The 15,296-nt window shown below is 54.5% G+C and overlaps 1 protein-coding gene across 2 annotated transcripts in view; it reads left to right on the top strand.

Moving 5' to 3' along the window:
- The window catches only part of TNFRSF1B (TNF receptor superfamily member 1B), a 43,321-nt gene extending 28,228 nt beyond the window's left edge, over positions 1 to 15,093 (top strand). The window contains exons 8-10 of one of the 2 annotated variants that reach the window (XM_023191987.1): positions 107 to 141; positions 7,874 to 8,081; positions 12,593 to 15,093. In XM_023191987.1, the coding sequence (XP_023047755.1) occupies positions 107 to 141; positions 7,874 to 8,081; positions 12,593 to 12,873 (524 nt within the window). In that variant the 3' untranslated portion in view covers positions 12,874 to 15,093. Of the gene's footprint in view, positions 1 to 106; positions 142 to 7,873; positions 8,082 to 12,589 lie in introns of both variants that reach the window. The other variant, XM_023191986.1, reaches the window with a different exon arrangement.
- The last annotated feature ends 203 nt before the right edge of the window (positions 15,094 to 15,296 follow it).

Genomic DNA, 15,296 nt, shown 5'->3' with positions numbered 1-15,296 from the left:
CTGGGCCTCTCTGCTGTTTCTGTTGGGCCACACACTGCCCTCCTACTTAGGACAGATGTGCCTGAGGAAGTCACTCTCCCTTACTTGTCTCCTCTCTTCTTTATAGAGAAGCCCTTGTGCCTGCAGAGAGAAGCCAAGGTGGTGAGTGCCTCCACTGCCCTCTCCCCCTCTTCCCTGGGTCTCCTTCCTGGAGGGCTGGGCTGTCACAGAGGAAGCAGTGAATTCTGTCGTTGTCTGTCCAGTGTCAGGAGGTGTGCAGAGCTCTGGGAGGTGAAGGAAAGGCCGGGGAGTCAGGCAGCCCTCCATGGGCTAACAGAGGCTGTCAGTGTGAAATGCCCCGGCAGAGAGCAGAGGCCTTTGTGGCGTTCATGGCAGGCACATGGTCGTGGCCCCACAGTGCAACCTTGGGCAGATGTGAAATTTCTCTATGGCTACTTCCTTACCGTGAAATGGGGGTTGTGTGTGCTCGATCCAGCTTGCAGGGTGGTGCCATTCGGTCCGCTGACAATGATGTTTCTCATTGCCTCCATTGTGTTTACAGAGTGCTTTCTCAGAGAGCAGTGATTTTCTTTTTCTTTTTCTTTTTCTTTTTGAGGCGGAGTCTCACTCTGTCACTCAGGCAGGAGTGCAGTGGTGAGATTTCCGCTCACTGCAAGCTCTGCCTCCTGGGCTCACGCCATTCTCCTGTCTCAGCCTCCCAAGTAGCTGAGACTACAGGCGCCCGCCACCACGCCCAGCTAATTTTTTTGTATTTTTAGTACAGACGGGGTTTCACCATGTTCGCCAGGATGGTCTCGATCTCCTGACCTCGTGATCCGTCCACCTCGGCCTCCCAAAGTGTTGGGATTACAGGCTTGAGCCACTTCGCCCGGCCCTAGAGAGCAGTGGTTTTCAGACTGAATTCTGGGGTAGCCCAGTGTCCCACAGAGGGCCCTTGGGTGTGGCGGAAGTGGTCATCTCTCAGGTTTGAGGTAGAGATTGTGGGGCTGGACCCTGGGTCCTCCCAAAGCAACTCACCTTTGATCTGTTTTATAAAGTAGGGCCTGTGAAGGCTTTCTGTTAGAGTCAGACCAACAGTGTCATATCATAGTATTTCATTCATTCTCTATCAGGAAGGCGTTTGGCTGCAAGTAACCCCAAACCTACAGGTGACTTTAGAAAAAAGGGCTGTATTTTTCTTGCATTGTAAGAAGTCAAAGGGTTGGTGTCTGCTGGAATGGCCTCCACTGCCCCCTTGCATGGTGCCAGCAGGACCCCAGGCTCTGTCATCTTTAGTGTGTTGACTTTTGTTCTCTTGTTTGTGGCCTCGTGTCATAAGATAGTGATCATCACTTCATATGTCACCTCTAAGTTTGAGGTGGGAAGAAGGGGCAGGTGGCCAGGCCAGCCATGGCACCCTTATCAGTAAATCAGACACCTTCCCAGAAGCCCTGGGTAGACTTCTTTCATCTCACCGACCAGACTGTGTCACATGACCACCCATAGCTGCAAGGGAAGCTGGGGAAGAGCGTGCTTTGCTTTTCCAGTCTCTATGGAGGAGGAGGACAAGGGAGGGGGGTCGGAAGTGGGTATGGGGTGAGCCAGAACATGGGTCTGTCACAGCCTTGCACCTGGTAGGCAGGGCAGGTTTTTTACCCAATTTAATAGATGAGAAAACAGAGTCTGATGAGTTTTCTTGACCTCAGGGGCAGGTAGAGAAAGAGTTTCTCAACCTCATGGATATTTGAGACAACATCTTACTTAAGGGAGGCCAAGGTGGGAGGATTGCTTGAGTCCAGGAGTTCAAGACCAGCCTGGGAAACACAGTGAGACCCTATCCCTAAACAACATAAAATAAAATAAATATTTTTTAAAAAGATCTTGGCTGGGCGTGGTGGCTCATGCCTGTAATTCCAGCACTTTGGGAGGCCGAGGTGGATGGATCACTTGAGGTCAGGAGTTCAAGACCAGTCTGGTCATCATGGTAAAACCCCATCTCTACTAAAAACACAAAAATCAGTCGGGCGTGGTGGTGTGTGCCTGTAGTCTCAGCTACTTGGGAGGCTGAGGCAGGAGAGTCCCTTAAACCCGGGAGGCGGAGGTTGCAATGAGCTGAGATCACGCCACTGCCCTCAAGCCTGGGCAATAGAGCAAGACTCTATCTCAAAAAAAAAAAATTAAATTAAAATAAATAAAATATCTCAGTTGTGGGAGCTGTCCCGTGCTACTCAGCAGCATCTTTGGCCTTTATTTACTTACATGCCAGCCACATTCCCCCTCCGGTGGTGACAACCAAAAATTCTCCAGACATTGCCAAGTGTCCCCTGGGGGGCAGAATCACCCCCAGTGGAGAACCACTGCTTGCGGGAACAGCTCAGCCCTGGGGCACCCAATGCCTAAAGTTTACACCGGGTGTTTGGAATCAGATAGACTGATTTCATCCCCTGATTTTGGTGACAAGAAAAGAGATACAGGGAGGAAAACTGAGTTGCTCAAGGTCACACTGCAATGTGTCGTCTCTGGACTCCCATCTCAGTGCTCTTTGCCCTGCCCTACAGTATTTCAGTGGGAAGGAAACTTTCTCATTTCCCGGCAAGTGAGTTTCGCTGCTCCCTTTCTCCAGCTTCAATTCAGTGACACTGACGGTTGCCTCCTGGTGGCATGTGTAGAGCAGGTGTCTCCCCCAAGCTCTTCCATAGCAGCCCAGCTGTCGCCTTCCCTTTCCCCACCAAGCGTTTCCCAATCCTCTGTGCACTGAAGATGTCCTGGGTGTGGCCCAGCAGCCTCTGCTTCCCTTTTCCTTTCCGTTTCGTTTCTTTTCTTTTCGTTTCTCTTCTCTTCTCTTTTTTTCTTTTCTTTCTTTCTTTTTTTTTTTCCAGCTACGTTGCCCAGGCTGGAGTGCAGTGGCACCCTCTTGGCTCACTGCAGCCTCTGCCTCCTGGGTTCGAGTGGTCATCCCACCACTCAGCCTCCCGAGTAGCTGGGACTACGGGTGTGCGCCACCACGCCTGGCTAATTTTTATATTTTTAGTAGAGACAGGGTTTTGCCATGTTGGCCAGGCTGGTCTTGAACTCCTGAAATCAAGTGATCTGTGCACCTCGGTCTCCCAAAGTGCTGGGATGATAGGTGTGAGCCACTGTGCTTGGCCCCTTTCCTTTCATTGTTGCTTTCAGTGTTCACTGAATGTGAGTGACTCAAGTATTTGTTGAGTACCCGGTGGTGTGTCCAGCAGGGGAAAAAAAAAACCCCAAACCCTGATTTGTGGTGTTTGCTAATTTCTGTGGTATAAACACTCCCACTATAGCCAGTTTCAATCTCCCAAGACCTTCCTGAATATGGAGTTGGGAAGAAATCTGCACAGGCCTGAGCTTGTCCCAGCACAGCCCTGGCTGAGCCCTGCCTGGCTCTTTGTGACTGAGTCCCCACACATCCCTGTGGGGCAGGGAGCATCATTAGCCCCATTTTACAGAGGAGGAAACTGAGACTCAGGGAGGTTCCATTTCTCCTGTAGGATTAGATCATTAGGTGAGTGGCATAGCCCAGGTTTCAATCAGGTTTATGCCCGTGTCCCACCCTACTCCTCAACCAGCAGCTACTCCTGCTAAGAGGCCAGTGGAGAGTCCTCTTGAGCTGGGCTGCTGGGCTTAGAGTGTAGACTCAGCACCCACGTGCTCCTCCTACCACAGAAAGAACGCCCAGGGCATGGGAGACACTGGCGTCCCTTTGTTTAGAAAACACCAACATGTGGCTGGGCACGGTAGCTCAAGCCTGTAATCCCAGCACTTTGGGAGGCCGAGGCGGGCGGATCATGAGGTCGGGAGATCGAGACCATCCTGGCTGACACGGTGAAACCCTGTCTCTACTAAAAATACAAAAAGTTAGCCAGACATGGTGGCGGGCGTCTGTAGTCCCAGCTACTCGGGAGGCTGAGGCAGGAGAATGGCGTGAACCTGGGAGGTGGAGCTTGCAGTGAGCCGAGATCGCGCCACTGCACTCCAGCCTGGGCAACAGAGCGAGACTCCATCTCAAAGACAAAACAAAACAAAACACTAACATGTGAGCTTACCCACGATCACCTCCACGGACACACTCATGCACGGGCCCATATCTGATAACAGGCACGAACATTTATCAGGTGTTGAATGGATGCCAGGCACTGTGCCCAGTGTTCTTTATTCTCACAGCCATGCTGCCACACGCAGGCAGTATGATTCTTGCCCCCCATTATATGGCCCAGGAATCGTGGGCCCAGAGAAGTTAGTAACTTTCCCAGTGTCGCATAGCTACTGACAGCAGCCTGGAACGCAAACCTAGGAGTGACTCTCCCCGCCACCCCAGCACACACACTCACTACCTCACTCACAGATATGCACACACGTCCCCTAACATAGACACACGTGTGCATGCTTCACACCCTCATGCCTATAGATACAGGTGTGTGAGCCTTGTGAACACACAAACAGACGGACCCAGCAGGAACCTGGAGGGCCTGGCCTATGGCTCTGCTGGGTCCCTGCTTCTGCCCAGCGGGGCTGGGCCAGGGGGGACTGCGAGCTGAGGGTGCTGGCTGACTGGCCGGCTGGTTGGGATCCTGTGTGTGTATGTGTGTGTGTGTGTGTGTGTGTGTGTGTGTGTTTTGAGACAGATTCTTGCTCTGTCGCCCAGGCGAGAGTGCAGTGGCGCGATCTTGGCTCACTGCAAGCTCCGCCTCCCGGGTTCACGCCATTCTCCTGCCTCAACCTCCCTAGTAGCTGGGACTACAGGCACCCACCACCTCGCCCAGCTAATTTTTTGTATTTTTAGTAGAGAAGGGGTTTCACCATGGTAGCCAGGATGTTCTCGATCTCGTGACCTCGTGATTTGCCTGCCTCAGCCTCCCAAAGTGCTGGGATTACAGGCGTGAGCCACCGCGCCCGGCCCCGGGATTCTGTGTTTTGAATGAGGCGCCTCAGTACTTGGCCCTACTGGGGTCCCAGCCTAAGGAACAGGACTCAGCCTGCTTCTGCACCACCTGGGGCTGCTTGAACTTTGCGACTTGTGGCTTGGGAGGAGGGAGGTGGCCGTGACCTTTGGGGGTTTTTGTTCTGCGTGGCTATAGCCACCAGCAGAGGGGGTGGGGCACAGGCCAGAAAAACCCCTTCTGTGGGGTTTTGTGAGGAGTGACACTTGATTGCTTCTCCTGCCCTTCCAGGCTCAGAGCAGGGCTGGGGGGTGGTGGTGGGCAGTGACCAGCGTCAGACCACCTTGGCGGAGGTTCAGCATGAACCTGCAATGCCCTCCGTCTCCAAAACTGGGGGACCCAGCCCGGGGAGGGTACGGGGGTTCCTGGAGAAGCTGGTCTGGGCTGGTCCTGCTCCTGCCACGGGCCAGCTGTGTGATACTGAGCACAGGACGCACTCTCTCGGGACCTCCGTGGCCTCTTGGGGACAGCTTGCACAGGATCCCTCCAGTCCTGAGTGAGAAGCTGTGGGCTGGCCTCGGGGAATTGAGGGTGCAAGGTGGCGCTCAGGTGTCCGAGAAGCCATGGGAGCCGGGGGCTGCAGTGACTGGACAGAGAGGACCCTGGTACTCGCAGCTATTCTCAGACCACATCTGGAATTGTAGCTCCCTCCGGAGGGAGGCAGGAGGTCTCAGCCTTTCCTGGTGGGGCTGTGGCACCTGCGCTGCTCACTCCACCCCTGCTCTCACCTCCCGCTGCAGTGCTGGCAAGCTCCATCAGCCCTTCACTCATCTCCACCCTCCTTCTGCCTGGGACCTTTGTTTTCATCCTAGGCAGGCCAGGGGGCCAGGGCAGCTGTTAGGAACGTGGCCCCTGCCATCTCCTTTTTTTCTGTGATCAGCAATCGCCCAGAACTCCAAGGCAAGGGCGTGAGTGCTGGTCAGTCAGTGGGAACAGACAGCAGCCTGGGAGAGGAATTTCCAGCCTTACTCCAGTGTGGGTTTCTGGAAATGGGGACCTTGCCTTGAGCCTCCAGAGCTGAAACCCCAGACACCCAGGGAAGGCACTATGGGATTTAGCCCAGCCGTAGTATGTCCTAACCGTGACCTTGGGCAGGTAACTCAACCTCCCTGTGTTTCAGTTTCCACAGAGCAAGGATAACACTGGGCTGTTGGAAGAATCAATATAGATAGTGTCGGGAGGGACTTAGGTAGAGTGCATGGCATTGGGTGGTACTCCAATGTCAGCTAATATTATTATTATTATTCTACGGGAAGAAGACACCAGGGGAAGTTGCAGAGCAGCCTGTGGGCGGACTCTGGAACAAGAGGCTGAGGCAGTGCAGCAGAGGGTCTCAGATGTGAGCGCTCTCTGCCCTGGACTGCTTAACTGAGCACAAGGGTCTGCACTTTTTCTCTGTAAAGGGCCAGATGGTAGGAATTTCAGGCTTTGTGGACTGTATGGTCTCAGTGACAGCTACTCAAACCTGCCTCTGTGACAGGAAAGCAGCCTACCTGCATAGACAGCACACACCCAACTGAGAGTGGGTATTCTGATCTAATTGTGCTACTGGATACCCAAACTTGAACTTCTTGAACTTCCCATCATTCCATGTGTCGCAAATTATTCTCTTTTTGTGAGATGGAGTTTCATTCTTGTTGTCCAGCCTGGAGTGCAGTGGCTCGACCTTGCCTCACCACAACCTCTGCCTCCCAGGTTCCAGCGATTCTCCTGCCTCAGCCTCCTGAGTAGCTGGGATTCCAGGCATGCGCCACCACGATAGCTAGTTTTGTATTTTTAGTAGAGATGGGGTTTCGCCATGTTGGTCAGGCTGGTCTCCAACTCCCGACCTCAGGTGATCTGCCTGCCTCGGCCTCCCAAAGTGTTGGGATTACAGGCGTGAGCCACCACGCCTGGCCACAAATTATTCTTCAACATTTTTTTCCCAACCATTTAAAACATGAAAACCACTGGGGTGTGGTGGTGCACGCCTGTTATCCCAGCACTTGGGGAGGCCAAGGTAGGAAGTTGGCTTGAGCCCAGGAGTACAAGACCAGCCTGGGCAATGTAGCACAACCCTGTCTCTACAAACAATCGACAACAAAAAAATTAGCCAGAGGAAGTGGCACGTGCCTGTGGTCTCAGCTACTCAGGAGGTTGAGGCAGGAGGATCACTTGAGCCTGGAAAATGGAGGGCTATAGTTAGCTATGATTGTGCCACTGCACTCCTGCCTGAGCAACAGGGTGAGGCCCTGTCTCAAAAAAATAAAAGTGAAAACCGTTCTTAGTGGCAGGCTGGACTGGGTCCCTGGGTCATTTGCCTACTTCTGATTTAACAATCTCTTATATGGAGTTTACTATGTAATAGGCATTGTTTTAAGCATTTTACAAATATTCAGCCATCTAATCCTCACAACAACCTTATGAGGTAGGTTATTATTCTCCCTTTATAGAGTAAACAAACAAACAAACACAAAAAAGAGGCACAGAGAGGTTAAGTAACTTGTCCAAGGTCACACAGCAAGTGAGTGGTACAGTCATGATTTGCACTGCGTGGTCTGGGTTTAGAGTCCACACTCTTGGTTGCTAGGCTGGGCCACGTCTCCCTGTGCAGATGGGGTGAATTCCTTCTATTCTCTTATGCAAAATAAGGATGAAAATCCTGCCCCACCTCTAAGACTATTTGGTGAACAGGGCCAGGTGGTCTCTGCCCTCATAGGACACTCACTCTAATAGAGCAGCTGGGTGCGAATAACAGAAACACAGAAACCACGGAGAATCACACCTCCCAAAAAGTGCCGTGTGTGGAAAGAACGTGCAAGGGTGGGCAGAAGCGTCATGTAAACTGAGAAGTGCTGATGGCAAGAGATGCGGATGGCAGTGGGAAGGAGGAGGGGAAGAAGGGGCTGGCTGGTGGGCTGACTGCTCTCCCTTGCCACCCCCCGCCCATCCAGCCTCACTTGCCTGCCGATAAGGCCCGGGGTGCACAGGGCCCCGAGCAACAGCACCTGCTGACCACAGTGCCGAGCTCCAGCAGCAGCTCCCTGGAGAGCTCGGCCAGCGCATTGGACAGAAGGGCGCCCACTCAGAACCAGCCGCAGGCACCAGGCGCGGAGAAGGCCAGTGGGGCTGGGGAGGCCCGGGCCAGCACCGGGAGCTCAGGTAAGAGGTGGGAGCACACCTGGCTTCCTCCCGACCCGCCTTGGTCTTTCTCACCTGGTTTCTGTCTTAGCCTAGCCGTCTCCTCCCGAGCCTCCCTGCCGAGTGGGACGAGGCCTGAGCCACAGGGAACTTCCTTTGGTTCGCTGAACCCAAGTTCCCTCCTGCCTTTGCCCGTGCTGGGCCTATCACCTGAACATCCTTCCTTCTGTGGGACAACCCCAGCTTGTCCAAGTCCCCAGTATCTGGGGGAGGAGTTTTCCCGAAACCCCATCCCCACCACCACCCCCAGCTGGACCCGCTGCTCTTCCGGGCTCACCACGCCCTGGCCTCCCTTTGACAGGACTGTCAGGCTGCGTGTACAGACACTGTCTTTTCCTCCTGTCTCCCTCACCAGTCTGTGGGACACCTGGTGAGCCTGGATCACCTTGTTCATCCCTGTATCCGCAGGCCCAACACAGCCCAGCTACTAATAACTAATCACAACAATCGCTTCTACTTACGGAAGGCTACGGCACAGCAGGCACTATGCTGGGCACTTTACGTGCATCAAATTGACCTGCACGTCAACGCTGAGAGATAGTTATTGTTGTTATCCCATTTTACAGATGAGAAAACTGAGCCCCAGAGAGGTTAAACAGCTTCTTCAAGGGCACACGGCTAGTAAACAGAAGAACCAGACTCACCGCTAGGCTGTCAGGCTCCAGAGCCCTGGGGTTGGCAGAGGAATGGGCTCCACTCACTGCAGCTTGTTGCTGGGTCTCTTTGGGTCTGAGACGCTGGGACTGTGGGGCTCGTGTCCCATTAATGCAGGCTGCATTTTGCCTTGGACCTGGTCTATGACAGATGTCACTCCTGGTTGGTGTCTCTAGGGCCCACACTGGAGGGGCTCCTGTACAGGGTCTGCTGGCCTGTGCCTCTCTCCCTCTTACCTGGCAGTGCCAGCCAGTGAGAATTCAGGGAATGACCATGAACTTGGGTCAGTCTCAGATCCCTGCCCGGCCACTCTGATGACATAAGAATTTGGGCGGGATGCTTAACTCTGCAGAGCTTTGGTTTTTTCACCTAGAGGTGAGCTATGGCGCCTTCTTGCCAGGGCTGGCGAGAGATGAGTGACATTGTGCTCAGCTGGGCACCAGACCAGGATCAGGCTCCCTCTGGGCTGCCTCCAGGTGGGACTGATGGCTGCAGCCCCCACCACACAGCCTCACTCACCCTGGCTGCTCCCCAGCTCACTGCACCCCTGCCTCTTGCCTGCACTCATGCCACCCCTGCCTGCAACACCTGTTCCTACCTGTCCCCAACTGCCCACAGGAGCTGACTTGCCCATTTCTGTTTGCCCTGTCATAGCCCCCAGCGTCCTCGGTGGGGCGTCTCATCAGTGCTCCTCACTCCAGCCTGAGAACTTCCTGTGGGAGGGCCTGGGTCAGTGCCCGGAAGAGAGCAGGGGCCCTAAACATTGTTGAATGAGTGAATGAGTGTGCTTCAGTTATAAACTCTGAGTCTTTGCCCAGTTCTTTAATTTGTCTTTCTGATTTTTTTTTTTTTTTTTTTTGAAATGGAGTCTCGCTCTGTCACCCAGGCTAGAGTTAAGTGGCGCAGTCTTGGCTTACTTCTCTGCTCACTGCAGCCTCCGCCTCCCAGGTTCAAGTGATCCTCCCACCTCAGCCTCCTGAGTAGCTGGGATTACAGGCATGTGCCATCACGCCTGGCTAATTTTTGTACTTTTAGTAGAGATGGGATTTCACCGTGTTGGCCAGACTGGTCTCGAAATCCTGACCTGAAGTGATCCATCTGGCCTCCCAAAGGGCTGGGATTACAGGCGTGAACCAACACTCCCCACCCATCTTTCTGATTTCTTTGCTACACCTGGTGTGGCTCCCTCCTTGGTCCAGAGTGGAGCCCTGACCATGTCTGCCCTCCCCCTCCCCTCTGCCCCTTCTGCTCTGTGCTCCTTCTCCCGAGTCCCCCAACCCATTTCCCTGGCCTCTGCCCTCTCCATCTCTCCCTCCCACCCCAACACCTCCCTCCACTGTGGGAACCTGTAAACCCCAGGGTTGTGCCCCTTCGTGGTCCCCCATCCACCCCCGCAATGTCTCATGCTCGACGTGCAAAGGCCATGGTGACTTTGGGTGACATTTGGGTGCTGTGGAGGCTCGGTGGAAATTTCCTTCCGGCCCTGTGATTTCAGCCCTCCTCCCCCACCATCTGCTCTGAGGCTGTTTTGAGCACAGCAGGTTGCCAGCTCCATCCGCCTCCCAGCTGCCTGAGTAGTTGGAGTTAGGGGGAACCAGGCTGGGGTGAGGGCACTCAGCAGGCCTCTGCAGCAACAGTAGCAGCAACGTTCATTTTCTGAGGGGGTTACTGTATGCCAGTCCCCTCACATTCATCTCAGCAAACCCACCATTCTGTGCCTCCCTAACCAGTGAGAAAACTCAGCCGCCCACAGAGGCTGGGCGGGAAGGTGAGGCAAACCTTGGGCTCGCCTTGGCCGGATCTCCTGCATCTGGCTCCCAAGGGAAGCCATAAATCCAGATTTTTAAATGTAAATGCCTGAATTTTAAATGTTGGTAATCAAATTCACTTAAAAACATCGTCACCACCACCACCACCAACAACAACAAAAAAACCCATAGACTTTTCCCTGTTACAGGCACTAGGAACACAGCAAGGAACGATCAAAAAGTTCCTGGTCTGGCCAGGCAAGGTGGCTCATGCCTGTAATCTCGGTACTTCAGGAGGCCAAGGCAGGAGAATCACTTGAGCCCAGGAGTTCGAGACTAGCCTGGGCAACATAGCAAGACCTCTGTCTCTATTAAAAAAAATAAAAATAAAAAAGTCCCTGCCCTCCTGGGCTGAGAGTCTGGTTGGGGACCCCAGGAGCTCGGGACCCTGGAGATCACAGAAATGGGGAGGGACCCAGAGAGTGGTGGATAGGATGGGAAGTAAATGTCTCTAGCGAGGGAGGCCAGGGGGCGGGGGGTGCTTCGTGGAGGATGTGGCCTTTGAGCTAAGGCCTGAGCACTAGAGAAGAGCTCTCTAGGCTGAGGGAGCAACCTGTGCAAAAGCCCAGGGGACCTGAAGGGCTCAAGGGGCTGTAGCAGCAGGGAATGTGGCTGGAAGGAGCCCCATCAAGGTCTTGGAGCCGCAAGAGAGGCGGGAGAAGGCAGGCTCCGGATCAGACAGGGCCTGGTAGGCTGTGGTGAGGACTGTGGGTTTTTGAGCCCCCAAGGAGGTGATCTGCCAAGTTCAAGGGCCAGCTCTGGCTGCTGATGGGAATCAGATTTCAGGGGGGCGGGGTCAAAGCCTGTTCACAGCCATCCAGATGGGAGTGGGCGGAGGCTTCCATAGCTCACTGCACCATGAAGCAGCAGGGCAGGTGACCCTTGCAGAAGTCATCTTTTGTTTTTGTTTTTGAGATGGAGTTTTGCTCTTTCGCCCAAGCTGGAGTGAAGTGGCGTGATTTTGGCTCACTGCAACCTCCACACCCCGGGTTCAAGTGATTCTCCTGCCTCAGCCTCCCGACTAGCTGGGATTATAGGCACCTGCCACCATACCCAGATAATTTTTTTTTTTTTTGTATTTTGAGTAGAGACGGGGTTTTACCATGTTGGCCAGGCTGGTCTCAAACTCCTGACCTCAGGTGATCCACCTGCCTTGGCCTGCCAAAGTGCTGGGATTACAGGCGTGAGCCACCGTGCCTGGCCCAGATGTCATCTTTTGAAGGGAGACAAGGCAGGAATGACGGATGGGTGTGTGATATGGGAGAAAGACGGGTCCGAGGCTCTGGGCCCAAGCAGCTGGGTGGATGGCAGCAATGAGAACTGTGATGAGGAGGAGCGGGTTGGATGGGAGATGGGAGTAGAATCAAGAGTTAAGTTTGAGGCCGAGCACGGTGGCTCACACCTGTAATCTCAGCACTTTGGGAGGCCAAGGCAGGCAGATTCTTTGAGGTCAGGTGTTCGAGACCAACCCAGGCAACCTGGCAAAACCCCGTCCCTACAAAAAAATGAGCAGGGTGCGGTGGCCTGTAGTCCCAACTATTCAGGAGGCTGAGATGGGAGGATCACTTGAGGCCCGGAGGGCAGAGGTCACAGTGAGTTGAGAGAGTGACACCACACTCTTTTGAGACCCTGTCTCAAAAAAAAAAAAAAAAAAAAAAGAGACAGGGTCTCACTACATTGCCCAGTCTGGTCTTGAACTCCTGGGCTCGAGCGATCCTACAAACTTGGCCTCCGAAGTAGACATCTGTTTTATATCATTGGCTCCTCCCATCTCTGGGGTGATTGGGGCTGGGTAGGTGGTGATGCTATTCTTATTCGGCAGAAAAGGAGGCACATGCAGGTTAAGTGACTTGCTCAAGGTCACACAGCAGAGCTGGGCTAGAATCTTGGTCTCTTGGCTCCTGGCCCAGTGCTCTTTCCTGTGTGTCTGAATCTGCATCTTGGGCAGGGGTCTCAGGGCCCCACTCCCGGACCCCTGGACTGATCCCCACCCCATCTTGTGCTTAGCAGATTCTTCCCCTGGTGGCCATGGGACCCAGGTCAATGTCACCTGCATCGTGAATGTCTGTAGCAGCTCTGACCACAGCTCACAGTGCTCCTCTCAAGCCAGTTCCACGATGGGGGACACAGATGCCAGCCCCTCGGGTTCCCCGAAGGACGAGCAAGTCCCCTTCTCCAAGGAGGAATGCGCCTTTCGGTCACAGCTGGAGACGCCAGAGACCCTGCTGGGGAGCACTGAAGAGAAGCCCCTGCCCCTTGGCGTGCCCGATGCTGGGATGAAGCCCAGTTAACCAGGCTGGTATGGGCTGTGTCGTAGCCAAGGCGGGCTGAGCCCTGGCAGTATGACCCTGTGAAGGGGCGCTCGTCCTTCCAGGTCCCCACCACTAGGACTCTATGGCGCTTTCTGGGCCAAGTTCCTTTTGTGCCCTCCACAGCCGCAGCCTCCCTCTGACTTGCAGACCGAGAGCAGAGGCAGTGAGTTGTGGAAAGCCTCTGCTGCCACGGTGTGTCCCTCTCGGAAGGCTAGCTGGGCATGGACGTTCGGGGCACGCTGGGGCAAGTCCCTGACTCACTGTGGCCTGCCCCGCCCAGCTGGGCCTGTGAGCTTTGGCTTCTGGAGCCCTCAGGTTTTTTGTTTGTTTGTTTATTTCTCCCCTGGGCTCTGACCCAGCTCTGGCTTCCAGAAAACCCCAGCATCCTTCTCTGCAGACGGGCTTTCAGGAGGGATGCTGCCTGAGTCACCCATGAAGACAGGACAGTGCTTCAGCCTGAGGCTGAGACTGCGGGACAGTCCCAGGGCTCTGTGCAGGGAGGAGGTGGCAGCCCTGTAGGGAACGGGGTCCTTCAGGTTAGCTCAGGAGGCTTGGAAAGCATCACCTCAGGCTGGGTGCAGTGGCTCACGCCTATGATCCCAGCACTTTGGGAGGCCAAGGTGGGTGGATCACCTCAGGTTAGGAGTTCGAGACCAGCCTGGCCAACATGGTGAAACCCCATCTCTACTAAAAGTACAGAAATTAGCCGGGCGTGGTGGCAGGCACCTATAGTCCCAGCTACTCAGAATGGCTGAGGCAGGAAAATCGTTTGAACCCTGGAGGCGGAGGTTACAGGGAGCTGAGATCGAGTCACTGTACTCCAGCCTGGGCGACAGAGCGAGTCTGTCTCAAAAAAAAAAAAAAGAGAAAGCACCACCTCCAAATGCTAACTTGTCCTTTTGTACCATGGTGTGAAAGTCAGATGCCCAGAGGGCCCAGGCAGGCCACTGTATTCACTGCTGTGGCCTGGGCAAGATAATGCACTTCTAACTGGAAATCTGCCAGTTTTCTAAAAAGGTAAGTACCGCGCCGGCCAACAAGCCAATGACAAGCAAAGCCAAGCTCTGCCAGCCACATCCAACCCCCCACCTCCCATTTGCACCCTCCGCCTTCACTCCGATGTCTGCAGCCCCGCCCCTCCTTTCTTGCTGCCTGGTGTGGTGTCCTAGGCCACACCGTCTCCTTTCAGGGAATTTCAGGAACTAGAGATGACTGAGTCCTCGTAGCCATCTCTCTCCTCCTACCTCAGCCTAGACCCTCCTCCTCCCTCCAGAGGGGTGGGTTCTTCTTCCTCACTCCTCACCCTCAATTCCCTGGCCCCAAGCGGGCTGCCTCGCCACTTTGGTACATGGCCAGTGTGATCCCAAGTGCCAGTCTTGTGTCTGTGTCTGTGTTGCGTGTTGTGGGTGTGTGTAGCCAAGGTCGGTAAGTTGAATGGCCTGCCTTGAAGCCGCTGATGCCGGGATTCCTCCCCGTCAGAGTTAGCCTTCCCCCTCCCCTCCCCAAAACATGCCCAAGGCCCTGCAGAGGGGGAACCCGTACAGCCTTGCCCGGATTCTGGGAGTAAGCAGATTGTGGGGCTCCTGGATAGGCTGGCTCAGTCTCAGGTGCATGGGGATAAAGGAGAAGGCATGAACTTATCTAGAAGAGTGGGGGCAGGGTGATACATTGTTGACAAATTCCACTGGACTTGAGCTTGGCAGCTGAACTATTGGAGGGTGGGGAGTCCAGCCATTTCCATGGAGACAAGAAGAGTTTTCCACCTTGGAATCAAGATGTCAGACTGGCTGGCTGCAGTGACGTACAACCTGTAATCCCAGCTAATCAGGAGGCTGAGGGGAGGATCACTGGAGCCCAGAAGTTTGAGGCTGCAGTGAGCTATGATCGCGCCACTACACTCCGGCTTGGGCAACAGAGTGAGACCCTGTCTCTTAAAAAAGAAAGTCAGACTGCCGAGGCTGGCCAGGTTCCTGCCCGCATTGGACCCACACAAGAACGCGATGGAGTGCACCTGCCCCCTGGTGGACAGTCCTGGGAGAACCTCAGGCTTCCTTGGCATCACTGGGCAGAGCCGGGAAGCGATGAATTTGGAGACTGTGGAGCCTCAGTTCCCTTGCGTGTGTTGATCCTGAGGCAATGAGAGTTTGCACTGTATGCTGGACAGCATTCCCGCTTATCAATAAACCTGTTTGTTTTACATGTCGACCCCTGGCTCTACCTGGGGTCTGGGCTTGGGTTTGTCCGTGGTCCTGCTTGTCTGCCACCCCTGTGTAAGGGGAGATGGCGTCGTGGTCCCTGGGGTCTGGCCAGCCCCTGTTGTGACTGGACCACAGAGGGTCCCCTGTTACAGCCGCCCCCTCAAGCCTGTGAACAATAAATTTCCTGCTCAGGACCGCACAGCT

This window comes from Piliocolobus tephrosceles, chromosome 1 (assembly GCF_002776525.5).
Source record: "Piliocolobus tephrosceles isolate RC106 chromosome 1, ASM277652v3, whole genome shotgun sequence".
In the NCBI taxonomy this organism is placed as follows: Eukaryota; Metazoa; Chordata; class Mammalia; order Primates; family Cercopithecidae; genus Piliocolobus; species Piliocolobus tephrosceles.
Note: the sequence above shows the minus strand (reverse complement) of the source record. Positions and strands in the feature narration are given on the sequence as shown.